Source organism: Schistocerca piceifrons, chromosome X, assembly GCF_021461385.2.
Source record: "Schistocerca piceifrons isolate TAMUIC-IGC-003096 chromosome X, iqSchPice1.1, whole genome shotgun sequence".
NCBI classification, from domain to species: Eukaryota; Metazoa; Arthropoda; class Insecta; order Orthoptera; family Acrididae; genus Schistocerca; species Schistocerca piceifrons.
The window spans coordinates 132728565-132754872 of NC_060149.1; the positions used below are offsets into that span (position 1 = coordinate 132728565).

The 26308-nt window shown below is 41.3% G+C and overlaps 1 protein-coding gene across 2 annotated transcripts in view; it reads right to left on the reverse strand.

Annotated features, from left to right (window-relative positions):
- Positions 1–26308, reverse strand: part of LOC124721393 (exportin-4-like) — a 238996-nt gene that overhangs the window by 177422 nt on the left and 35266 nt on the right. Inside the window, exon 4 of one of the 2 annotated variants that reach the window (XM_047246333.1) lies at positions 1330–1437. In XM_047246333.1, the coding sequence (XP_047102289.1) occupies positions 1330–1437 (108 nt within the window). Of the gene's footprint in view, positions 1–1325; positions 1438–26308 lie in introns of those variants that run through there. The other variant, XM_047246334.1, reaches the window with a different exon arrangement.

A 26308-nucleotide genomic window follows, 5' to 3' on the forward strand; every position in this document is an offset into this window, starting at 1 on the left:
CTTAAAAACAAACAAGTAAACTATTTTCTTGTGTTCCAAGGTTTATCCACAAATGAGGTAATTCACTGAGTTATGAAAACTGGTTCTAATTACCCAATAATTAAAATAAATAAAGTATGTCAAATATTGCTCTTTTTGCACAAATTGTGCTGGAGTGTTTGCACAACAGATGTCCATAGGCTCACATTTTTCATTCCCTTCCACAGAATGGCCCAAGATGGAGCATGACTGACTACAATAGGATAATGGGCAATGACACAGTTAGATGCTGCTTTGTAGTCAATTCAGTGGAAAAAGTATGAAGTGCTACAGTAAGCAATGATTCTCAAAATTGTTAGTTAAAAAGAAATTGTAATGAAAAGCGAGATGGTACAAATGCGTACAGGAAAACAAAAAAATTAAACAATGTCATTGAGGAGAAGATTGGTTTTCTCAGTATGGGAAAGAATGATCAAGCAGGAAAAGTTCGTATGTTCGACTAAGATCTGTAGCTGTCAGGATATATTCCTTCCTTGCTTTGTTCTACTGTTGAATTTAGAATGTTTAGCATAGTAAATGCATTAAAGCTCACAGACTATTGACACTTGGTACAGGGGTAGGTAGCTGACCCTCAATACAAAAAAATTAATGCCTAGTGCATAAATAGGCAGAAAATCCGATTACTGTTTGATTTCGCAACTGGAGATCAATCACAGGAAACAGTCAAAACTGTAAAATATTAAAGAGTATGTGCTCCCAGAAATTTAAAGGACAGTGACCACATAAAACTACTCGCAGAAAAGGCTGATATCAAACATATTCAATGAGAGAATCCTAACGAAAAATAATTTTTCGCATGAAGGAGGTAACTTACTAAACCTTCATTTGAACAGTTCTGGGCATTGTTCATTACCTAGCACCCTTACCAGATCAGCCATTACACAACGTTGGGCAAAAGTAGTTCAAGGATTATATGAGATGCACTGATTTGTTGGTGTAGCAACCATTTGTCAATGTACACATTTATCAAATTTAAAGACAGTCCACATTCAGAATATTTTGAGATACATATGTTTAAGTGTACATGCATCATTTGAAAATGGGCACTAATTCCAAAACTGTCCATTCATGATGTGTCAATAAATTCTAATTTTCAACAAAAAGTTTACAGTTTCTGCAGAACAGTGATTTTAACCTTTAACGATTTAATAGGGGCTGTGAAATGTGTACAGAAATTATTCAAAAATAATTCACTGATGCTTATTTGTGAATCATTTATTTCAATAACAACAGCTGAAAACAAAACAATTTCAAAAAATTTAGAATCAAGTATATCTATCAACAACTTACTTTTGGTGTATCTCCACTCCGAATCATTGCTTCAATGGTAGTCAGTAGGTGACCCCTCTTAATACCAAAATCATCAATGCTGCCACGTTTTATCAAAATAGCGATCACCTAGAACATAAAGATTAAGTGTGAGAGAGAGAGAGAGAGAGAGAGAGAGAGAGAGAGAGAGAGAGAGAGAAGGGAGTGGCAGGGAAGGTGATTTGGTCACAATCCATATAGTTAATAGCAAAGTCATCAATGCTGCCATGCTTTATCAAAATAGAAATCACCTAGAACATGAAGATTAAATGAGAGAGAGGGAGGGGCTGGGAAGGTGTTCTGGTCACAATCCATGTAGTGGAAGGCAGCCCACAAGAATTACCGATGGTAAGGTACATCCACTTTACTGCCCTTGTATACATCTTTCAGCTGTATATTTGGCTTTAACAAAGTAACAAGAAGCTGAATGCGCAACGAGATAGTGAAATTCAAACCAAAGAGAAAATTTATATGAAATTACTGGAAAGTGTGTGGCAAAAATTATAAAATACAGACAATTACAAAACACTTGCATGGCATGGATTTTATTGCATTTCAAGATTTTATGTTTTCCCAGTGCACCGAAATATTTAATATTTCTCAGGTATTCATATGGGTGGCGGCGTTCAACAGGCGTGATATTTCGGAAAGCCAATTTCTTTCCATCTTCAGGTGTTCATGGAGTCTGATTTACCTCTGATGGATGCTGACTTTATATACTTACACCCCCCCCCCCCCCCCCCCCACTTTTCATGCAACCTCCATCTGGCCGCCTCTGAGAATGATCTGGGTGCGGTGGTTGGGAAGCACAGCACCTGGTAGTGGGGGAAGTGCGGCACCGTGTGACGGATCACAGACCACAGTACTTCTGCAGCTGTATCCTGATGGAAGTGGATTTGTGTGTAAACAGCTGCTGTGCTTTGATCATATTCCAGGCTTGGTCCCAGGCCTTGCTTAATGGAAAGCAGCTGGCCTTATTTATTGGCTCGTCATGTTGTTGGATCTCCATTGTCTCTTTGAGAATACAATCCCAGAAGGTGTTTGTTTGCTGCAACAATTTTGTGTCATCATGATTCATCACATGTCCGTGGAAAATGCAGTGCTCTGCCACAGCGGACTTTGCACCTCTCCTGTATTGTTCGGATCATCTGGCCTACATACATTTTTTCACACTGGCAAAGGATGCAGTAGACGCCTGGGTTCCGAAGTCCTAGGTCATCCTTGACTGGTCCTAACAAGGTTTTCATATCGGATGGAGGGCAAAACAAGCACATTGCGTTTTCGGCGTATTCTCTCAATTTTTGCCGATGTATGGTATAATTGCCACTGCGACCAGTTTATCATCATCCTCAGTAGGCTGTGGTCTTGGCTTCTTCGACCTTACAGCATGTTTTATCTGGCAGTAATTTTAACAGTTTATGCGGCAGTTCAGCTGCTAAGCTGTCACAGTCCGATATTTCGTGTGCTTTGTGTACAAGTGTGCTTAGAACGCCTTCTCCTTCCATATTTCCACACACAGTTTTCTACAAGCGTTTTACAAGTCTACAACTGTCTTCTTTCTTATAGGCAGTTCACCTGTTATTAAAAAGTCCATACACATTTTAACTCATAGGTATTTTAACGGTAAAATTTTTATAAGACTTAATATGCTTCCCGCACACAAAGTTTTTTTTTAATGTTGCGACTAACTCAATCGTCTTCCTTTTTGCAGCTCCACTAATCCCATCAGTACCTTATTTATGAGCAATAAGGCTCATAGCTCCACCACACTTCACACGATTTCTTTCTCTGGCTATAAATCCGTATGACATGCACCACTTCGTAATCCTTAGGGATGAGGTTACTGCAACAAAAGTAAAACAGATTCGTTCACCGCTGCTGAAAACACAATGGAGGGAAATTGTATTAGCCATTCAAAAGAGAGCGCATTCTCAAGCTGACGTCATCTGTTTCAATATTTCTCACTGGCTACTTCAAGAACATCAAATGCAGCATTAACACCTATGGTTCCTTCAGAGCTGTTCAAAACCTGAGGAAGTTAGAGGAGAAAATTAAAAGTAAATACATGTACAAATATAAATGTTTTTACTGAAACTTTGCTTTGGGTAGGGTTGGGGGGGGGGGGGGGATATGACCCTCATGACATGGCCTCTCTGCCTTTGCATCTGCACCTGTCAGAAGTATCTATGCAGCACATAATGAAAGTATTATGAGAGCTTTAATTACTATCTATACATCACAGCCAATACTGTAACAAATTGAGAGACATTACCATTACATAGAACTTGGGCTATATTACATATTGTTCCATCACATCAGCTTACATTTCATATTCACATTCACTGGCTCACCAAGACATAACGAAACTGTCACCTTCCAGACCTCAACCTTTATTTCACATTCACATTCATTGGCTTTACCTACGCTCAACTCAACTATCACCTTACAGTTTAACCTAGATCTCAAGCTAAACTACAGGTCATAATAGAAATGCCTGGATGCAGCAGTAAAAGAAAATGCGAATAATTCATGAGACTCTGTCATCAATATCAAGATTCCGTAGATGTAGATACACAAATCCCTTTGTATCAGTCTGCCACAAAATGAATATTTCTGTAATTTAGGCAGATAAATAATAATTTCTTCAACATGAAAAGTTCCTAACTACATATGTTGAAGAAATTATTATTTATTTGTCTAAATTATAGACTTTTTCATTTTTTGGCAGACGGATACAAAGAAATTTGTATATCTACAGAATTTTGGTACTGATGACAGTCTCGCGAATTCACATCGAGTGGACATCGCCTTCTCCATTTTCTATACTCCAGCATCCAGGTATTTCTGTTAGGAACTGTCGTATGGTCCGAGATCTAGGTTAGGCAGGAAGGTGACAGTTTGATTGTGAGTTGCTAAAGCCAATGAATATGAACATGAATGGAAGGTTGAATGGACAGAATGACTGCAGCAAATCTACAAAATTAATAAAGGAAAGTTTATACAGCAATGTGAGTTATTCATACCAGTCACTAACCTCCAAAAGTTCACTACTATATAAAAATTCCTACTTATCAGATTGCCATAAAACAAAAATTTCCATAACTCAAGCAGATCCCGTAATAACTGCTTCAACATAAAAAAAGCCTAGCTTTTGTGTGTGTGTGTGTGTGTGTGTGTGTGTGTGTGTGTGTGGGTGCGCGCGCATGGGAAACACAAGTAATATGTGCGAGTGTGTTATCAGCATAAAAATTTGCTATTATGTAAGAATTACTTTTGATCAGACTGTCACAACAAAATGTCTGCAATTTTGACAGATCCAGGAATAACTGCTTTTGCACAAGAAGTGCTATACCGCTATATACATCAATAACAGAATTGTAAAAATGTAGCAAAAATAGAAAATAAATAAAGAGCTGTCTACAAAATGCGCGTATTTCATACTCGTCATTCACCACTATCAATATTCTGTACATCAGACTAAATCACTAATACTATTACACCACAGAAGTGACACACACACACACACACACACACACACACACACACACGCACGCACACACGGCCCTATTCACATAAATGTGAGCATGTCTAAGTTTGACATGCGGGCTTTCAAATAGAAAATGTGATGAGTGGCCTTCTACAACGTACCCTCAGACTCAAGAGTTGAAATATTAGAAGTTTTGGCTGGTTTCGTTGTCTAGAGGGTGGAATACGTGGTTGCCACATTACAAGCCAAATACTCCCGAGTCTACAGTATACAATATGAATATACACATGAATTGCATGACTGAAGGTTCCTATCACTTGGCAATTGCGAATTTTGAATGTGACATAGAAATTTATAAATGAAAGATTGCAAATAAATAAAATCTACAGGTACTATTTTTAACGACATTAAATGATGAGTAAGATAGCAGAAGTACCTGTAAGAATGCCGTTTATTACTGCAAAACACTTATTGGTTTAGATGGTCCAGCAATTAAATAAGATACAAGTTGAATAACAGGGAAACAATAGATTCCTATTTCACGTAATTAGTTATGAACAACAACATAGCTCGCAAGATATTCACTTATAAATGCATACTACGAATATATTTATAAGGGTGCTGCTACTGTTTTTTCGTGCAACTGTAGAGTACTTATGGACTGACGTGATCAATAGTAATAGGCCTCTTTGACCTCCAATAACTCATGTACTATTCAAGTTACATGCTTGTAATTCATACCAATGTAGGTTTACACTAATAGCTTTTCTAAAGACACTTTGATCGACAAAATCGGATGAACCGTTTAGATTTTGGAAATTCATTGCTTGGTGTTACTTGTATAATTTACAGTCAGATACTTATCTTTAGACTAATAAACATATTGAAAATCTGATTACACCATCAGAATCATCATGCAAATAATGGTAATGTACATGTTTCTTTTTAAGGTATCATTATTCCTCTGGCTACTATTAATTTCTACATGAACTGTGAAATGTCTACTATTATGGTTTCACAAAGTCCGCCATCTTTGGCACTCCCCGCATACACATCTCCTTCATCGACACAAAGCACAGTCCTCGACATTGCATCAACACAGAATTCCCAGCCACTCGGTCTGCCTGGGCCATGTGCTGGAGCTACCCCTCTTGCGCTGGCCGATGCTCAGCACCACGCAGCTGCTGCCCACCGAACGGCCCGTGCGGCCACGCTAACTCCGAACTTAGAATATTTTCAGGGCGCCACAACTCGCCTGTTATCTCACACACCTCCACTTATTAACATTCTGGCTTGCCAGAATGTTTATAAGTAGCATCCTTCAGTTCATCCAAGTACATATAAAACAAATTACAAAGAACAGAATTAAAGGATTAAAACGCCAGGCCAATAGTGTTTACAAAATTTTTGTAGTGGTGTTGGAGCAGCATGAATTTCGAAATAAACTTAAACTAATATAAATTATGAATGAAACGGCATATTCAATAAATACCTGCATTTCAGTTATGCATTAACAATTTTCTGAACAAGAAATAATTTTTTTTAAGTGCACTTTCACTTACGTACGATTTTTTAAGCACTTCTTGTGCCACTCTAAAAGTATTTGTTGTCTTACTGGCTTACTCATACCACCAACTGCAGTTTTAATCTGAACGCCAGTGATTGGGAAGATTACCTGTTTCCTATTTTTGATGATGTTCATAAAACTTTCCAACACCGCTGACACATTACTACCTGAATCTATCAGTGCATCTACCATTTCTTTGCCAACTTTAATTTCAATAATTGGCTGTACATTTACCAGTTCCTTTCATGCTAAACATTTCTTCCTTACTAAATGATGTTCTACATCTCGTCCCTTCTCTTTCACAAATTCTAGCATACACACATCCTGTTCTATCCCTCCCTCAATCTCATGTTCATCCTAAAATAATTCATTAAATATTTCCTTCGGCCAAAATTCGTTCCTTCCCTTTTCTAAACCTCTAGCAATCTTAAAACTTCTCTCGTTTCCACATATGCAACAGTAACGACCATAACGTTCTACCGTAACAACGCCAATCACACTCCTCCTTCATATACCAATTCGTACAAACTTCATTACACAAACTATCCCCAATCTAAATTTTCTGTTAGTTCTTCCACACATTTCGCCAATTCACTACCCACAGCATGCACAACTTTACTGTTTTTCCCCCTCCAAAATATCGACACTTGCAGCTTCAACAAAATTACACATAAATTCACTGTGAAACACTATCTTCCTGAAATAATACATCAATGCCTAAGCCATCATCACCATAAATACTCACCTTAGCAACCTTATCTGCTGATACACCATTTAAATCACTACATAAATTCAAATCAGAAACCTTACTTTCCTCTGTTGACAAATTAACTTTACGTGAATCATAAACTTTATCCTCCGCCGCTACATTACAAAAATTGCTGCTACCTTGTCATACAATTTTGGGTCTTCCAGACTTCCTACATTCCGCTGTGATCGGACAAAATTCAGCACACACTGCTATTACTGCACACTTTTCATCCAGATTAACACCCGATCCTACTTTACATATATTCTCACATTCACACACTGACAAACATTTTAGATCCACACACATTCATCAATAAGTTTCATTTCACCTTCATTTGTGACTAGAAATGTGTAAATTCCTTCCTTCGAAATATCAATACCAGTAGCTTTTACATCATTACATAAATTACCATTACTCTGTTCCTTTAAACAGAAATCATCTACCTCTGCCGATACATTTTTAACTTCAACTGCTGGCGAGACCAACGCTAAGCCTCCCTTAGTAACATTGACGCCTTCCGCCAAAACACAATCACCCTCACTTGCAGCTGGCGAAACCAAAGCTACGCTGCCTTCACCAACATCGACGCTTTTTGCCGACTCACTAATACTTACTACTACAATGCCTTCCTTACTGCAATTGCTACTATTTGCTAATACCTCTTCAGACCTCTCCACACAATTTGCTTTCATAAAATTCATCTCCTCTTTAACTTCTTTTTGAACCACTGAATCTTTCCATTTATCACCATTCACACACTCATTCATTACACATCCATAACTTACATCATTCCCCGCAAATTTATTCCCATTACTTTTACTTAAATCTCTCACAAATCTATGCTTCTGCTGTTTGCGCCTGCTTTTACTGAAAGAGCCACGTATATAGCCTCTCTCTTTAACATACTCCATATTACATATTTGTTGCCTTTCTCGAAACCTAACAACATTTCTACCATTACCAAAATCTCCAGTCCTTTTCATCGCCTGTTTAGATTGCAGTCCCCAGACCTGAGATGTGGCAAACATCAGTTTCTCGACTGGTTGTTAGGCAAGTGCACTTCACACGAATTTCCCCCGTCAAATCTGCATTCTTTACTTGGCCCCCTTCACGGAAGTTATCACTCCTGTTAGTTCTCCAACCATTCTGCTCATTCCAGCTACTATCTCACTGAGAATTCCTTTGATTTCTCTCACGATTATTATTTTGGTGATGATTATTTAGATTCCCATTTTGATAACTACCACCCGGTTTGCTGTGAGGTTTGAACTTCAAAGCCCTCTCTAATTTTTCTACAAATTCTACAAATTCGTCCATGGAATCACATGAACTACGGACAAATTCCCACTTCAAATTTTCGGATAATCGCCTTTTTAATGTGGTGATATCCATTAAAACCCCCAACAGATGTTTCACTTGCATAAGCTTGCCAAGTTTGCGCATGCAAAAATCTCTCATTGTCCTATTACCTTACCTGTAACTCGGACCATTTAAAAATTTTGGATCCGTGTCTGTTTTGCCTCACTCCAAAATTTATTCAAAAAACACTTTTCAAACTCTTCGTACGATTCGCACAAACTACATTTAATATTTGCCCAAGCCTATGGGTCTCCCTCCAAATGCTGTTTAACATATTTTATTTTCGCTTCGTCCGACATGCCATGAACAAAGGTGTCCCTACACACACACAGCCAAGAAATTTACTGGGTGATATCTTCCGTCATCTGTTTAACATTTCACAGATCCAGTATTTGCCCAAGGGATGTTTATAACCTGTGTGGCCTGTTGGGAGGCTAACGAATTTAAATCACTTTTTATTCATAGCATTTGTTTTATAAATTCATTTTCACTAGTAATATTGGACTCTTATTTTATCTTTAGTTTTGCCCACTTCTTTCTCACCCACACCTAGACGAATGGCAATATCACTAATTGCTACATTTATATTGCTTTCATGAGCATCTTGCGCTTATATACAGTCGCTTACCTTGCCCTCAAGTTCCGTCTGTCTCTTATCCGTGTTTTCCCCCAAGATCTTTCCCCACTGATTCAATTTTAGATTTTACTATTACAACTTTGTCTGTAATTTTCCCCATATCCACTTGGACACATCAATTGTGTTATCAAGGATACCCATAATTTTTTTCAATTTTCTCTTTCATAGCAGAACCTATTTCAGTTCGCATTGTATCCATATCAGTCCGAATTGTATCCGTAACTGTCCAAATTGTACTGATATTATTTGCCATCGTATTAATATTATTTCCAAATCCCTGGATCATTTGCATAACTGAGACATCATATCTCCCCCACATTCATTCCCCTTGCCTGAATTCCTACTATTTGCACTTTTGCGCTCTGATTTCGGACTAACCGGCTCACTTCCGTTTTCAGAATTACACATACTAGGTGACTGTTTTATATTCGCAAGATCTATAAGTGGAGCTTGAACTTCAGAGTTAAGCACTATCTCACTTTTTGCGCAGGCACTTATCTGATTTGAGATGGTTCCCTCTGCCGTGGTGATGCCATCAGTTGTAGTGGAAGTCAACACTGAAGACTGCCCAGGAGTACATGAAGACCCTGCCGTCGTACTGCTATTCCAACCATCTCCAATACCGCTGTCCATTAAACGCACTAACCACGCCTTTTCCCTGCGCTTTACTTATTTAGACTCTGAGCCCCCATGAAAATAGCCTTTAATGTGATAGATTAGGACCTCTAACAATTGCATGTGTTAGTTGTGAAAATCATTGCATAATTTCACTATTTCCAGAAACCTACTTGCAGAAAAAAAACCAATCTCACAATGTGTTTTGCGAGAGGTTCACTCTACAGAAATTTCTACTGGTTTTGCAAAGGTTTTTACACTTCACATAGTATGCTGACTAACAGAGAGCAAAGGAATTACCTCTTTGCATGACACAAATCCCGCATAAGACCTCAATTGTGGGCTTTCCAATAGAAAATGGGATGAGTGGTCCTCAACTATGTACCCTCACACTCAGAGTTGAAATATTAAAAGTTCTGGCTGCTTTCATTGCCTAAGGGCTGGAATACGTAGTTGCCACATTACAAGCCAAATACTCCCGAGTCTACAGTATACAATATGAATATACACATGAATCGAATGCCCGAAGGTTCCTATCACTTGGCAATTGCGAATTTTGAATGTAACATAGAAATTTATAAATGAAAAATTGCAATTAAATAAAATCTGCACGTACTATTTTTAACGACATTAAATGATGAGTACGATAGCAGAAGTACCTTTAAGAATGCCATTTATTACTGCAAAACACTTATTGGTGTTGATGGTCCAGCAATTAAATAAAATACAAGTTGAATAACAGGGAAACAATAGATTTCTATTTCACGTAATTAGTTATGAACAACAACAACATAGCTCGCGAGATATTCACTTATAAATGCTTCACTGCAGAAGCCACGGAAATCTCAAAAGTGCCCAAGTCGGCACTACGAAATATTTCTATCTCCTGCGAACACGTGCAAAACTGCTCCACTCTCTTTCCTGTGACCGTACGTTGTTGCTTCCCGTCCAACACTCTTGTGTCCAGCACTTCCATCCAGTCTCCCCATTAACGAGCACTGTAATTGGCTAGAGCACTCCCACCATGTCTTCAAGCCAATGCACACTCATAAACATATTGAAACACATACGAAATACTGGATTTACATTTAAATATCTTGAAATTAAATAAATATTCCTACGGCTGGACCATAAACATGCTTTAACACACATTATTAAATACATACACAAATCAAATAAACTCATATCAAAGGAATAGAAACAAAAGGTACGCCAGTAGCCTAATGTCTCTGTGCTTTCTAAAACACAGTAAATATTTAACTAATTTCTTCATGAATAGTATATATCAGATATAAACAAAGACATAGACAAATAAATATATTTATAAGCATGCTGCTACCGTTTTTTTGTGTAACTGTGGAGTACATATGGCTTGATGCAATCAATAGTAATCGGTCACTTTGACTTCCAATAACTCATGTACTATTCAAGTTACATGCTTGTAATTCATACCAATTTAGGTTTACACTAATAGCTTTTCTAAAGACACATCAATTGACAAAATCAGATGAACCGTTTGGATCTTGGAAATTCGTTGCTGGGTGTTTCTTGTATAATTTACAGTCGGATACTAATCTTTAAACTAATAAACATATTGAAAATCTGATTACACCATCAGAATCATCATGCAAATAATGGTAATGTACATGTTTCTTTTTAAGGTATCATTATTCCTCTGGCTACTATTAATTTCTACATGAACTGTGAAATGTCTACTATTATGGTTTCACAAAGTCCGCCATCTTTGGCACTCCCCGCATTCACATCTCCTTCATCGACACAAAGCACAGTCCTCAACATTGCATCAACACGGAATTCCCAGCCACTCAGTCCGCCTGGGCCATGTGCTGAGGCTCCCCTCTTGCGCTGGCCGATGCTCGGCACCGCGCAGCCGCTGCCCACCGAACGGCCCATGTGGCCACGCTAACTCCAAACTTAGAATATTTTCAGGGCACCGCAACTCACCCGTTACTTCACAGACATCAACTTGTAATGGCCACTCACAGACAGCAGGTGGCAGCACAGCAGTGGTGGATATATACATCAAGTCGGGGGCATGCAGAAAACAGTGCAGCTGTTGTCATAATGTGTAAACAGATTGATGTATCTGACATCCAAAAGAGCACAATCGTTGGCTCTTAGGCCAAGGGTAGAACCATTTCTGAAATGGCCAAGTTTGTAAACTGTTCACGTGTCATTGTGGTTAAAGTACACCATGGAGGGCAAAATGCCATTATACAAAACACGCACCGAGGCAACTGCGGTGCACCACAAGCCATAGGTATCAGTGGTGAACAATGGCTGCAGAAGCGTAGAGGTGATTAGACATGCAACTGTTGAACCACTGACTGCCCAGATGAACCAAGGGGCATGTCTCCTCAAAGACTATTCAGCGAACATTGTTGCGCCTTGGCCTCTGCAGACGGTGTTTGGTTGATGTACCCATTCTGGCTGCCGTTCATCAATGACAAAGGCAGCAATTTGCATGCCAATACCACAACTGGATGTCCACTGAGAGGTGACAAGCGGACTTTTTAGATAAATCATATTTTATGCTTCAGTTGGCCATTGGCGTATAGGTGTGAAATGTCTGAAAGCAAAGGGTTCAGGCCAAATAATCGAGTGTTATGGTCTGGGGAATGTTTTCATGGCATTCCCTGAGTGATCCTGATAATTGAGGAAGGCAAAATGGATCAATAAAAGTATGTATCTATCCTTGGGAACCATGTCCCCCCTTCATTCAGTTTGGTTTTCCTTGGTATGCTGGAAACTACTAGTAGGACAATGCAACGTGTCACACAGCTCACAGTGTACATGTGTGGTTCAAAGAACACCAGAATGAGCCTACTATAATCCCCCAGCCACTAAACTCCTAAATTAAAACCCAATCAACAATCTGTGGGACCAACTCAACTGTCCTGCAGCCGCTTTCCTTGGGCACCCCCAAGGAGTCTGACACCACAGCGCTTTGTCCGGCGCCCACTCAGCAGCCGTCGACGCAGCGTCAGGAGACGCTGCCTCTCTGCGTGGGTCCCGACACCCCGTCGCGTCCAGTACCAGAAGCTGCGCCCGTGGTCACAGGCGTGCACCCTGACCTCGGTTTTCAGTCGGTGTTTCCCGAGGCCCCGCGCAGCCAATGCTGGGGTGCGGACCGGGGACTGCCACCGACAACAGTCTCCGCCCCGGTCTCTTCTGCTACGCCTGCGGCCAGACCCCTCCCCCGCCGTCGACGCTCGCCACGTCATTATTCAACGACGGTGCGGCGATTTGGGGGGGAGGAGTGTTATATCCTAGCCAGTAATGCCACCCGAGCCCGCTGCCAAAAGGTTGGCAGCATCAAAGTCCGGACGCCGTCCGCATAAGCAGCGCCAGCGAGACAGGAAATTGCCGCAAGTCTGCGCGCGTCACCGCTGGCTTCTGGTTTCTTAAGCGCTGGAGTCGCAAGCGCTAGGACAGTTCTGTATTCGCCGCTCAGTTGTATACTCGCCACCGAATTGTGTACTTGCTAGTCAGTTGTGTGTTCATCGCAGCAGAGTAGTTGTTTGTCGTCAGCCGACGTTGACCTAGCCGCTCCGACTTGGACTAGACAGATTTCTGTAGACACGGAGTTCACTACTGTGTTTCTGTATCTTCGTTAATAAATATAAGTACCAACTTTTATTTGATCAGAGTGTTTAGGTTTTCATCTTTCTGTTCACTGTTCCAGCGGACCGGTCGGCCCGCTATAAAAGTGTGGTGGTGACTTCGTAAGCCGTTTCTACAGCGAATTGTTTGTCGCTACGAACGCCGCCACAAAACTGGCGACGAGGGCTTCCGAACTCGTTTGCAGGGCTGGTTCAACTTGTTTCTGGTTATACTAATTATAGCGATAAAATTTTGGGGGCTGGTTTAATTTGTGTTCACTATGTCTGCCGAATTACAACAGTTGATCTTGTTACAGAGTCAGCAAATACAAAGTCTGGTGGAAGCAATCGCCAAACAAGCGGCTAATCCTCCAACACAAAAGGAACAAGCACAGGCAGCACCACCTTTCCGTGCTTTTGATGCATCAAGAGAAGAATGGCGAGAATATTTCGCGCAGTTGCAGGCGCACATGACAGTCTACAAAATCACGGGTACTGAGCGGCAGCTTTATTTAATTTCCACTGCATGCGTGGAAGTCTATCGACTACTTTGTAAGTTGTTCCCGGAATCCAAGCCAGAAGCTTTAGACTATGACGTTGTTGTTAACAAGCTTGCTGAGTATTTCGAGTCGCGAGTTCATGTGGCAGCAGCCAGATTCAAGTTCTTCAGATTAAAGAAACTGCCACATCAATCTAATAAACAGTGGTTAACAGATTTACGGGGCCTCACCCGTCAGTGCCGATTTAATGGTGTGTGTGTGGAGCTTCCTACAGTGATGTCATGTTACGAGACGCTATTACTCAAAACATTGCAGATTCTCGTATTCGTGCTGCTATCTTAAAGTTGCCTGACCCGTCATTAGAGACTGTGATGAACATCATTGAAGCCCAAGGTACTTTTGACTATGCTGAGTGTGAGTTAGATCAGCCATGTATTTCTCAAATTGCCTGTGCTAAGCAAGTTATGTCACGCCCGCGGCCCCACCGGCAGAGTCAGACTGTAAACACTAGCCGGCCGCGTCATGTTAAACACATTCGTCAGCCGCGTGTGCAAAATGATAGAGTTAAGTCTTGCCCTAAGTGTGTTCTTGCTCATCCTCGTGAACGTTGCCCGTTAAGAAACGCGGTTTGTCACTTTTGTCAAAGGAAAGGACTCATCCAGACTGTTTGTTTGCGTAAACGCAAGAACAATTCTAGTGCTGCCCAGCCCATGGATATTCATGTTCTTCACAGCCAGCCCGCCCAGAAGGTCACGTTTAAAGACTCTTCCACGGTTCATGTGGGTAATAAACTTGTTCGCAATAAGCCACCCACCCAGCCCTCTGCTATGCGACCCAAGCGTAATTCAAACGCTGTAAAACGTAATGTACAGACTGCAAGTGAAGCGGGAGTTGTTGTTCCACCCGCCCAACCCACGAGTTGTCGTAAGCAGCGACCACGCGCTAAACGCGCTGATTTTGTGTCTTCCGCCTCCACTGCACCGATCCAGAGACAGTGTAATAAACTATTTGTGAAGCTACGCATCCAGGATAAGACCTTCAATTTTCAATTAGACACTGGTGCGTCTGTGACTCTCATAAATAGTGCTACGTATGCGGCTATCGGCCGCCCTAAACTTTCAGCGGCAAAACATTCTTTGGCTACTTATAGTGGAGAACAAATTCCTGTGTTAGGTGTATGTAGCGTGCCAGCCACATTCCGTGGCAATACAAAAACAGTTTCATTCACAGTGCTCCGCGCTACAGACAGTGTAAACATTTTCGGATTAGACTGTTTTGACTTGTTTGGCCTGTCTATCCAAGACAATGTGTTGCAAATTAATTCTGTTGTTGTTCCTCAAGACAGCATAACCGATTTGTGTAAACAATACAGTGACATATTTAAAGACGAACTAGGTTGTGCTGCGAACTTTGCCGCTCATATTACGTTAAAAGATAATGCTCAGCCTCGATTTTTTCGTGCTCGTCCAGTGCCTCACGCCCTCCGGGCACCTGTAGCAGATGAACTTCGTCGTTGGCAAAACAACGGTGTTATTCAACCCGTTTCAGCGAGCCAGTGGGCTTCTCCCTTAGTTATTATAAAGAAACCATCTGGCAAGTTACGTTTGTGTGCTGATTTTAAGTCGACAGTTAATCCTCAGACTGTCATTGATTCTTTTCCTTTGCCTAGACCGGACGAGCTGATGGACAAGTTAGGGGAAGCTCGTTTCTTTTCCAAAATTGATCTCCGTGAAGCATATTTGCAATTGCCCCTCGACGAGCAATCACAACAGTATTTTGTCATAAACACGTCGTTGGGGTTGTTCCGTTTTCTGCGTTTGCCTTTTGGTTGTGCGTCAGCTCCAGCTGTTTTTCAGCGTTTTTTGTCACAACTTCTGGCTAATGTGCCATCGTGTTGCAACTATTTAGACGATATTGTTGTGTCCGGTTGGATGTCTGCTGAACATTCCCGTAATTTGGAGTGTTTGTTTACAGTGTTGTCTCAGGCAGGCCTATGTTGCAACATCGATAAATGTTCATTTTTCCTTACGGAGATGGAGTATCTGGGACATGTTATTAATGCTCAAGGCATTCATCCCTCCCAGTCACATTTAGCAGCTATTCGTGATTTGCCCGTCCCTCGCAATCTGCAGGAATTGCAAGCAGTTCTTGGCAAATTGACATATTTATTAGGTTTATACCTAATGCATCACAGATTGCTGCACCGTTGCATCGTCTCCGCCGTAAGAATGTTCCGTTTGTGTGGTCAGCTGATTGCCAATCAGCCTTTCAGCAGCTTAAAGAGGCTTTATTGAATGATCGTTGTCTGGTCCATTACGACATTAACAAGCCTCTGGTGTTAGCTTGTGATGCCTCTTCTTTCGGCCTCGGTGCTGTGTTGTCTCACCGAGTCGGTACCACCGAACGTCCTATTGCGTTCGCATCTAAATTGCTAAACAAAGCTCAGTGTAATTATAGCCAATTGGACAAGGAAGCATTGGCTATTGTGTTCGGTGTCACAAAATTCCATCACTACCTGTATGGTAGACCATTCTATTTAGTAACAGATCACAAGCCCCTGACGTCACTGTTTCATCCGTCTAAACCAGTTCCTCAATGGACAGCTCAGAGACTGCAACATTGGGCTCTTTTGTTATCACAATACCAGTATGAGATACTGTATCGCCCTACAGCTCAGCATGCAAACGCTGACGCGCTTTCTAGATTGCCGATTGCTGCGGATGATGTCTTCGATTCCTCTGACGACTCTTGCCATCAGATTGACGCCGATGAGCATCAATCCCTCCGGGATTTTACGATTGATTATCGTCACGTGGCACGTGAGACAGCTACGGATCCTCATCTGAGTTTACTATTATGTTTTGTTCAACGTGGTTGGCCGTCCAAGGCAAAGGACATATCGGATCCTGTGGTTCGTCGCTATTATCCGCAACGTCATCTGTTGTCTGTTTCGCACGGAGTTTTGCTGTTACGCACCGAGAATAACCAGCTTCGTGTAGTGGTTCCCCCAGTGCTCCAATCCAAGGTCCTCGACTTGTTGCATCAAGGTCATTGGGGAGTGGTCCGCACCAAGCAGCTTGCCCGCCGTCATTGTACATGGATCGGCATTGATAAGCAGATTACGCAGATGTCTACAGATTGTTCGACGTGTGCCGAACACCAAGCTGCTCCGCCTCAACGCTATTTTGAGTGGGCACGCCCTGCCGGTCCCTGGCAGCGAGTACATATTGATTTCGCTGGTCCATATTGGAATTCTCGTTGGCTCATCGTGATAGATGCATTTAGTAATTTTCCGTTTGTTGTGCCCATGCAGTCTACAACGTCTGCACAAACTATACAGGCGTTGACTTCAATTTTTTGTATTGAGGGTCTTCCAGAAGTTTTAGTGTCTGACAATGGTCCACAATTTACCTCTGCTGAATTTGAAAGTTTTTGTTCTACCAATGGCATTCGCCATGTTCTTACTCCGCCGTTCCAACCTCAATCGAATGGTGCAGCGGAACGTTTTGTACGCACATTCAAGGATCATATGGACCGCCTTCGTGCTACGCACTCTCGTCAGCAGGCCCTCATCACGTTCCTGTCGTCGTACCGGACCACGCCACGCGACAGCCCTTCGCCTGCGGAGCTTCTCCACGGCCGTCGTCATCGCACCCTCCTACGGCTGTTGCACCCCCCGGATCGACCCGCCGCTTCTGAGCATCGCATGCGTTTTCAGCGCAATGACGCCGTTTTTTTCAGAGTTTATCACGGTCGCCGTCGTTGGGAACGTGGTACCGTGATAAGTGTCCAGGGTCGCGGTTTTTATACTGTTCAAGGTGCTACTGGGGTGCACAGGAGGCATCAGAACCAGTTGCGCTGCGCTGGCCACCCGGATTCTGCCGCTCGTTCTTTGTCCACAGATTTGGTCCGCGGCGGGTTCCAGCCGCGCTTTCCGACTTCGCTGCCGCCCCCAGGGCAGCAGCAGCAGCCGTCGCCGCTACCACGCCGACAGCCCGTCCCGTTGATGCCTCCCGCGCAGCTTCCTCCGGGAGTGCCCCAGGTGGTCGCTCCGGCACCTGCGGTCCCTCTTCAGTCGCCACCGCCTTCGGAGCTGATGGATGTCGACCCCTCAGCCGGGCCGCCTTCCCAAGCGGTGGCTGTGCAGCCTGTCCTGCAGCCGCTTTCCTTGGGCACCCCCAAGGAGTCTGACACCGCAGCGTCTTGTCCGGCGCCCACTCAGCAGCCGTCGACGCAGCGTCAGGAGACGCTGCCTCTCTTCGTAGGTCCCGACGCCCCGTCGCGTCCAGTACCAGAAGCTGCGCCCGTGGTCACAGGCGTGCACCCTGACCTCGGTTTTCAGTCGGTGTTTCCCGAGGCCCCGCGCAGCCAATGCTGGGGTGCGGACCGGGGACTGCCACCGACAACAGTCTCCGCCCCGGTCTCTTCTGCTACGCCTGCGGCCAGACCCCTCCCCCGCCGTCGACGCTCGCCACGTCATTATTCAACGATGGTGCGGCGATTTGGGGGGGAGGAGTGTTATATCCTAGCCAGTAATGCCACCCGAGCCCGCTGCCAAAAGGTTGGCAGCACAAAGTCCGGACGCCGTCCGCATAAGCAGCGCCAGCGAGACAGGAAATTGCCGCAAGTCTGCGCGCGCCACCGCTGGCTTCTGGTTTCTTAAGCGCTGGAGTCGCAAGCGCTAGGACAGTTCTGTATTCGCCGCTCAGTTGTATACTCGCCACCGAATTGTGTACTTGCTAGTCAGTTGTGTGTTCATCGCAGCAGAGTTGTTGTTTGTCGTCAGCCGACGTTGACCTAGCCGCTTCGACTCTAACTAGACAGATTTCTGTAGACACGGAGTTCACTACTGTGTTTCTGTATCTTCGTTAATAAATATAAGTACCGACTTTTATTTGATCAGAGTGTTTGGGTTTTCATCTTTCTGTTCACTGTTCCAGCGGACCGGTCGGCCCGCTATAAAAGTGTGGCGGTGACTTCGTAAGCCGTTTCTACAGCGAATTGTTTGTCGCTACGAACGCCGCCACAAAAGAAATAGGTCAAGTAATTCATATTTTGTGCCTAACATCTTGTCACTGGCAATTACATTCTATGCTGCCACATACTATTGGCTGCCACCAACCTGACAACCACACATGTTGCAAGAGAAACCACAGTAAATATGGAATTCTTTATGTTCTCAACATTATTTTAGATGAACCTTGAAAAGAAATTTCCTGAAGCATTCACATCAGTTGCAATGTTCCACAAAAACAAACAGATGTAAGGCTTGCAGACCTGTACGTATTCCAGTTTCATGGACAAGAGTGTACCATAGGTACAAAAGGATTGAGAGGAGGGTGTTGACTACTGCAAAAAAGACATTTAATGACAAAATATTATACGATGTAGCAAGTAAATGCAAAGTACTCAGAGTTGTCATTTAGCAGCAACAAGGGAGAGAGAAATAAAGGCATAACAACATACAAGTAAGACAAGGGGGTGGGGAGAATAAAGAAATAAATGATCCTCACCAGCTCATTTGAGTGAACAATCATTGTTCAGGTATTGCTGAGGAACTATAACAAATATTCCCAAAAACATTTTCATCATCCAGAGTTAATTATGCACAAAGCAAAGTTATATTATTACATCAAAATGCATACAAATCATAAAAGACCCCTTAATAAACATAGTACCCAAGTTATCTGCATCAAGAAACTTTCCCAAGTATGTAAAACAGGTGAGAGTTGTGACTCTGCTAAAGATAAGTACTACAGAAGACAAAGAAAACTGCAGGTCCATTTGCTTGTTGTCGTCATTCTCAAAAAATAACAGACTAAGTTACAAAAGACAGATTAATGAATTACTTGAAGACATACAACTTTCTAAGAGAATCACAGTTTGGGTTCCAAAGTGGCAGAAGTACAGAATCAGCCATAATAGAATTCACAGAAATGGTACCTGATGCCCATGACAAGGGTGAGTGTGTCAGAGGCACATTCTTAAATCATTCTAAGACTTTTTTAATAATGTTGACCAAAAGATTCTACTAAATAAGTTAGAATCATTAGAAATAGTAAGTGTACCTAATGACTGGTTCTGGTCATACCTACTAGATAGGAAACAAAGAGTAGAGATAACACAAACCTCAAGTAAGGCTCAGCTTTTAATAAAATACTTACCAGAATCACAATGTATTAACACAGAAGTTTCTCACAGTAGCATATTACCACTAAAACTGTTTCTGACATACCTCGACAACTTTCCCAATAGTGTTAGTCATGAGGGGGAAAAGTTCTCTCTGCTAATGACAGCAATATTACATTTGCTGAGAGAACAAAAACACTTCTTGCTCAGGAATTAAACAAAATCTTTCAAGAAATTTACAACTGGCCAATATGTAATAAAGTTACATTGAAAATCAAGAAAATAAGTACCATGAAATTTGGTTTGAAGATGGCAAAATGACACTCTTAAATTAAATATAGATGGTACCTATATAGACAGAGTAACAAACATAACATTTCTAAGGATGAATATTGATTCTCAATTGAAGTGGCATGAACACTCAAACAAACTTGCAAACATAATGTTCTCAGAACAAAATTTTCAGTCCGCAGCGGAGAGTGCACTGATATGAAACTTCCCGACAGATTAAAACTGTGTAGCAGACAGACTCAAAACTCGGAACCTTTGCCTTTCACAGGCAACTGCTCAACCAACTGAGTTACTGAAGTACTACTTACAACCCATTCTCACAGATTTACTTCCACCAGTACCTTGTCTATTACCTTCCAAATTTCACAGAAATTCTCCTGTGAAACTTGCAGGATTAGCGCTCCTGGAAGTAAGGATATCGTGGAGACATGGCTTAGCCACAGCCTGGAGGATGTCTCCAACACTTCTCCGAAGTTTCGAAAATAGGAGACTAGGTACTGGAAAAAATAAAGCAGTGAGGACGGGTCATGAATCGTGCTTGGACAGCTCAATTTGTAGAGCACTTGCCCATGAAAGTCCTGAGTTCGAGTCTCAGTCCAGCACACAGTTTTCACCTGCCAGGAAGTTTCATATCAGCGCACACTCCGTAGCAGTGTTACCATTTTACTTTGGAAAAACATCCCCCAAGCTGTGGCTACACCATGTGCCCACAACATCCATTCTTCCAGAAGTGCTAGCCCTGTAAGTTTCCCAGGAGAAAATGGTTCAAATGGCTATGAGCGCTATGGGACTTACATCTGAGGTCATCAGTCTCCTAAAACTTAGAACTACTTAAACCTAACTAACCTAAGGACATCACACACATCCATGCCTGAGGCAGGATTTGAACTTGCGACCGTAGCGGTCATATGGTTCCAGACTGAAGCACCTAGAACCGCTCGGCCACACCGGTCGGACTTCACAGGAGAACTTCTGTGAAGTTATGAATGTAGAAAACAAGGTACGGGAGGAAATAAAGCTGTGAGGACAGATTGTGAGTTGTGCTTGGGTAGCTCAGTTGGTAGAGCACTTGCCCACAAAATGCAAAGGTCCCAGGTTCGAGTCTCAGTCTGGCATACAGTTTTAATCTGCCAGGAAGTATCAAAACAATGTTATTAGTGTCTTTTCAACATCTGTCACGAAACAACCTGTGTCTTTTAGTTACACACTATTCATAGATATAATACATTCTTATCTATAGAATACTTTACTGGAGAACAAATGCACAAAATATGAACACAGTTTTCAAACTACAGAAAAGGGCCATAAGAACAATAACCAAAAATAGTGATCAGCCTCGTTTTAAACACTTGTTTGAAACATTGAGGATTTTTAAATGTACCACAGGAGTACTTTTACCAATCAACTATCCACGTCAAAAATAACTTTGATAATTACTTCACAAACAGCTCTGTCCATGACCTTAAGACAAAGTCTAGATTGTACTTACATTTGCCCTGAAAGAATAAATGTGAAACTGAAAACAGTATTTTCTACCAAAGGCAAATGTACAATAAATTGTTCATGGACATTACAAAGATAACAAACTTATTTAAAAAGGCAGTTAAAAAGTACCTGTTAAGCAATACATTCAATACAGTGAGGGATTAGTTATACTACACAAAGTAATTGTTTGGTAAAAAATGAAATGTAAGATCAAATCTATGTAATGGGCTGTGCTAACATCTTATCCTCTCTCTGAGCTCAACGTCTCACTCATTATAGAAGGATGCTGACCCAATTTTTCAGGCAATGGACTAGGAATTTGTGGTACACAAAGTGAAAACTGCACATCATAATAATGGCTGTGATGCCAGCTGGTACTCAGTATAGTGTGACATTATGAAATAATGGGTGTATGGTGTGTGCAGTATATGCAGTGATCACTATTGAGAAATGAATGAAAAGTGTAGCACAAGCTTTATAGAATATCAAAGTACTTCTTTGAAAGAATGTGTTATCAAAACAGTACTGTACACTAAGACTAAACAGAATCAGATTGTAAATGGCTGGCCTATTATTTGGAAGGATTGAAGCTCCAATAAGACTAAATAGAATGAGACTGTAAATGATTGGCCAATTATTCAGAAGGATGGAAGCTCCAATTTCCATCTGGGAACTCTGATTTAGGTTTTCTGTGATTTTCCTACATCACTTCAGGCAAATGTCAGGATAGTTCCTACTAAAAGACCACAACCATACTTGTCAAACTGGATCTGTGTGTAAAATGTATGCATATGTATTCATTGGTCCTTAAGCTCTAGTACCAGGAAATATCTAATACCCTCGTAAAACTGACACATGGCTTAATAAAACTACAACTCCTGTATCATTTTCAAGGGAAGCTCTAATTCTTCACAAAGCTTTAAAGCATATAGCATATGCCCTTAAATATCTAATAAAACAGACTGCATATCTTCAGCTAAGTTTAGAATTTCCACCTCACAGAAAATATGTTTAATTGAAACATTGCCCAATAAAAGTCATATGCCACAAGCAACACACGCAGGCAGCTGCTCCCACCAAAGGACATAGCATGTGAGCTGCATGGTTTGCTGAAATATAAGTGATCTTCACCAACTTCAGTTACTCCAAGTCACAGAAAGGTCTTCATGAGTGTCTAGATATTTGTTGTTGGTATGAAGCATTAGCACAAATCAAAGTAAATGACTAAGCAGCTACAAATATAAAATATGGCACTTTATACAACTATCGCAAAAATGTATACCTGAACACACTTTTTTCTTTTTGTGTTTCATCTAAGATACCACTGAACCTCCGAAGTAGCAAGTGCAATGATCTGTTTCAATTCCGGACAGCAGGATTTATTAGTTCCAGACAAGAGGTTTATCATTGCTCTAATTCCAAGGTCACTTCATCATTTGTAGATTTTCAATAAAGATGAATATTGTGGAACACAAATGTTTTTTGGATGAATAAGACCTTACATACCAGTTTCACTATGGGAAGTTTTCATCAGATGGCTAGTGGCAGTATATCAGTTCTGCACACTAGAAATGGGACTAGTTTTGTAAGCCAATGTGTCCCAACTCGATTGCCTCACAGTTTGCTGCATCTAGCATTATGAGATAAGATGGCTTCACTCAGGCAAAAAGAGGCTCTAAAAGCTACATCCACACCACATGAAAGCCTCATAGAAATGGAGCAAACAGAACCTGTTTGCATCCTAAGTTCTTATGAGGCACTGAAAAGCATTCAGTGTAAGCAGGGTGTCACATTAAATAGCATTTAGAAGGTCTCACTTTCAATATCCTAGGGTAAACAGTTGCAGTTTTCAGTCCAATGTGAAGGTCAGTAGCCTTAATAGCATTATAACCTAAATTAAGGTACACATTCACAGTTCAATGAAATTGACTTTACGCCAAGTTCAGTAAAAATTGTGGCTCAGTGGTAAAGCGCCAGACTATACCTGAAAGTCTCAGGTTCAATCACTGGTCAGTCTCGGAATTTTTATGTGTCACTTTTCACTTCTTTTGCCTCTGCCATTGTTTGCTAACATAAAAACTGTCAAGTTTCACTGGAGTTAGGAGTCCATGGTAAGCCACAGTACCACCCATAACTGGCTGAATAAGACAGTTAAGAGATCGAAGGAAGTACTGGCATTACAATTCCCATAGGACCATGTCTAGTAAAGCATTGTGGTGTTTGAACCAACCTTTTGGTTGATGATGACTTTACTATTTTAGATGGTAAAAATGAAAATATACAGAGGTCCTCAAAAGCTAATATAAAACCAGTGCATTCTGCATCTCTCTTTTTTTTCCCAGATGTCGGGTATGATAAAACAAGGATGGACAGACAGAAAGACAGACACAGGGGTACCAAATGGGAGGTTTTATACAGAAACCACTGCACTCAGCAGTCTCTACAGTGTTATGGCAGGCATGGATGCTACTCTAATGGCTTCAGACCTATTGAAAAGAGTTCCACTTGGAATCTATCAGCACACAAACTCACATTTGCTGCTGAAGGAGTGGCTTAGAGGTAGGTGCTGGCCCCTATTATTTTGACTTTCTACCAAATGTCTTTTGGTGCCCATGCAATACAATTGAACTAAATTAGTCTTGTGTGATATTCAGTTCAATGCTATGTATTATCAGGGACTACAACACACTAAGTATAACCAGTACTCCAACACCAGCTGAGTAGCACTGCTGCATGGTGGTAGCATACAGGATATTTAAAGGAAGACATGACAAACTAATCTTAATGGATCTACCAAGTGTGTTGTTGTTGTTGTTGTTGTTATCATCATCATCATCATCATCATCATCATCATAATCTTCTGCATTAGAAACTGATATAAAGTCACGTAGGCACAGCACTGAAAAAACCTGGTCCAATGCCTGTGGTTTCAGTTTCCATATGCCCAGTTGTCCCGTTTCCCACACTGGTCCACAGTACACTGTTTATCTAGTACCACAAACAGCAACATTACTCAGTCACTGCTGGACAGCAGTTCATTCTTTGTGTTTTACGTCGTTAACACACATTGTTAAACCAAATATCACACTAGACAAGGGATGAACAAATGCAATAATTCAGGCATGGACACCTACATAATGTTGCGTTGTCTGGCCACAGCTGTGTCCTAGGTGAGCGACAGAAGCAAGTGACTTCTGGATACGCGACACTCCAACGACAAGCAGTGACATCAGGCAAAAGCCTTGGGTGTCCTGGGTGCGAGCGACCATGTCACGCTACAAGATGGCTGCTTAAGAGCCAACCAGCTGTTTCTATAAAACAGTGTCCTTAACCTATAGAATACTGCAGCTGGAGAGTAAGGCTACAGAATTAGGTTTACTTAAGAAAATAAAGCGAAAAGGAATGCTGTGCATTTCTGTATGTTCTGTATACTAAGTTTTACGTATACTGTTTACACTGCATCGCTAAGTATATTTTTAATGTCTTGCCAAAGAACTTGATCTTCATGCCGATCCCAGTATATCACACACGTTTAATTCCTAATAAATTAAAATGAACCATGAAATTTTACAGATATTTGATGCTGCGAACGTAATTCATGAGCAGTCAGTGTTAAGGCCAACCGTTTCAATTACTCTAAGTAGTCTGTAAAAGTAAAGCTTACAAAATTTTTGAAAAGAAAGTCAAATGTTTTGTTCAATGATTTGTCTAAAACTATGAAATAAAAAATATTAGGGAAACGTTTGGTGCACCTCATTTTCTGTTCATCATTCTGAGCATCATTCAAAGGCATGTAGAACGTTTCTCTGATCTACTTATTTCTTTTACACAAATCATTTCATAAAATATTTGACTGATTTCTTCCATTTGTGAATTTCAAGTTTTATTCAGAAAGCATGATATTACTGACTCCTCCTTTGCATTCCTAACGTACTTCATTCAAAGGAAGCCTTTTTGACATTTAAATACCACACCAATGTACCTTTTTATGTGCAAAATAGCTAGGTCTTGAACAGATGACATTTTTGACGCTTCATTTACAGCAGCTTTTGGTGAAATATTTCAATTTTTCCTCAGATTATTAATTAAGTTTTTGTTCATTACCCTGGTTACTTTCAAGCAGTTAAATATTTTCATGCCAAACTAGACCTCATGCTGGTGTTCTGATACCCCATTTACCTGTTTCTCTCCCTTTGTTTGGCTATGAAAATTTGGACAAAACCTCATGGTGTGAGTTATAGGGAGTCTTGTTTTCACTCTGCTTACGTGTTTACAAAAACATATTGAGTGTTAATCACATAATAAAATGGTCCTTTCTGCATGCTGTCATTTCCTAAATTCGTCGTTTCGATATCTTGAACCTTTTATGAGACACGACGATTTTTACAACCACTTGATTCCCGAAGCGGAGGAAAGGTTCGGATGCGCCACGAGTGAACCATCCGAGGATATAACAACCAATATCTCAAGAATGAAAAGAGATGATATTCCGTTCTCAACTTTAAATACAATTTAGA